At 66.2% G+C, this 1473-nt stretch overlaps 1 protein-coding gene across 1 annotated transcript; it reads right to left on the bottom strand.

Annotated features, from left to right (window-relative positions):
* Positions 1-535: 535 nt before the first annotated feature.
* MRPL41 (mitochondrial ribosomal protein L41) lies at positions 536-1259 on the bottom strand. Its single transcript, XM_008005440.3, has 2 exons — positions 1141-1259; positions 536-1045 (listed from the first exon to the last, which is right to left on the bottom strand). Exon 2 carries the CDS (start codon positions 1035-1037, stop codon positions 624-626), a length of 414 nt encoding a protein of 137 aa, XP_008003631.1. The 5' UTR covers positions 1038-1045; positions 1141-1259; the 3' UTR covers positions 536-623.
* Between the last annotated feature and the right edge of the window lie 214 nt (positions 1260-1473).

The raw sequence follows: 1473 nt of genomic DNA, 5'->3' as shown, positions 1-1473 counted from the left end.
GGCTGGTCTTGAACTCCTGACCTTGTGATCCCCCCCGCCTCGGCCTCCCAACGCGCTGGGATTACAGGCATAAGCCACCGCGCCTGGCCTTATCCCTTTCTTCTTTTCTGATGATACAACACAACATGCCAATATATGTCAGATTGCAACAAGAAATTTTCCTGGGCTGGGCGCAGTGGCTCACACCTGTAATCCCAGCATTTTGGGAGGCTGAGGCGGGCGGATCATTTGAGCCCACGAGTGCTCAGCCTGGGCAGCAGAGTGAGACCCCCATCTCTGTATCTTTGTTCCCTGGGTAATTTGGGGGATGAACTGACCAATGTTGTCATCCGGCACAATCTGCCTTGTAAATTCTTTCTCCTGCAAGCTGAGTAATGTTTGCCCTTGGCAGGTTCCCAGAACCTTCTGACCGGGAAGATGACCTCCAAAGAGGGTCACAGTGCGGAGTCTGCATGAGAACTCTGCTTAGGTCCCTGCACTGAAATCTGTCATGTTGCACACTTTGCCAGGACCTGAGGCCAAAAAACAAACACCGTAGAGCTGGCAAAGGCCTTTAATAGAAACGAGATGAGGGCAGGCCGCCCCTCCCCGGGGATGCCTCCACCTCGCAGCCCCCCGCCCCGCTAGCGCAGGAAGTTCCTGGGGTACAGCTGGAAGAGCTTGCCCTCCTGTGTGGGCTCGAAGCCGTACTTTTCCAGGTTGTCGGGGTCGAAGGTACCGTCTTTGAAGTCCTTTTCGATAAGAGGCGCCACCGCTTCGCTGAAGAGCTGCGCGGCCGTCAGGGGCGTCTCCTCGCCCTCAGGGGCGCGGTAGTTCACGTAGGGCTTGAGCTTGAAGCCGGTCAGATCCGGGACGACGAACTCCGGGACCATCTCCTTGATCTGCACGAACCTCCGGCCCGAGGTGAGGAAGCCGATGCCCTTGGCGCCCCGGCCCTTGCGGCCCCTGAAGCTGCGCGGGCCCCGCTTGCTCGTCCACTGGCTCATCCGGTCCGCGCCCCGGACCAGGCAGCGCGCCGCTGCGGCCAGGACGCCCATGCCGCGCCCTGCGGGAGGAGACGGCGGGCAGTCGCGGCCCCGGGAACCCGGCCAGCCCCGCCCCCGGCCGCGCGCGGCGCCCGCTCCAATCCGACAGACTCACCTGGACCGGAGACCCAGCACCAGCTCCAAGCTGCCCCTCAACGGCTCGACCAGACCTCGACCTCGCTCGGCTTCCGACCGCCGCGTCGCAGCAAGAGCGGCTCCGATTGGCCGCGGCCGCCGCGTCCAATAACGGCCCCAGTCTGGGAGGGGGCGTGGCCGCGGGGACTCGGCCAATGCGAGGGGCGCGCGGGTCGGGGCGGGGCGCGCGGGTCGGGGCGGGGCGCGCGGGTCGGGGCGGGGCGCGCGGGTCGGGGCGGGGCGCGCGGGTCGGGGCGGGGCGCGCGGGTCGGGGCGGGGCGCGCGGGTCGGGGCGGGGCGCGCGGGTCGGGGC

This window comes from Chlorocebus sabaeus, chromosome 12, assembly GCF_047675955.1.
Source record: "Chlorocebus sabaeus isolate Y175 chromosome 12, mChlSab1.0.hap1, whole genome shotgun sequence".
Taxonomy (NCBI): Eukaryota; Metazoa; Chordata; class Mammalia; order Primates; family Cercopithecidae; genus Chlorocebus; species Chlorocebus sabaeus.
This window is presented reverse-complemented; position numbering and strand designations above follow the sequence as displayed.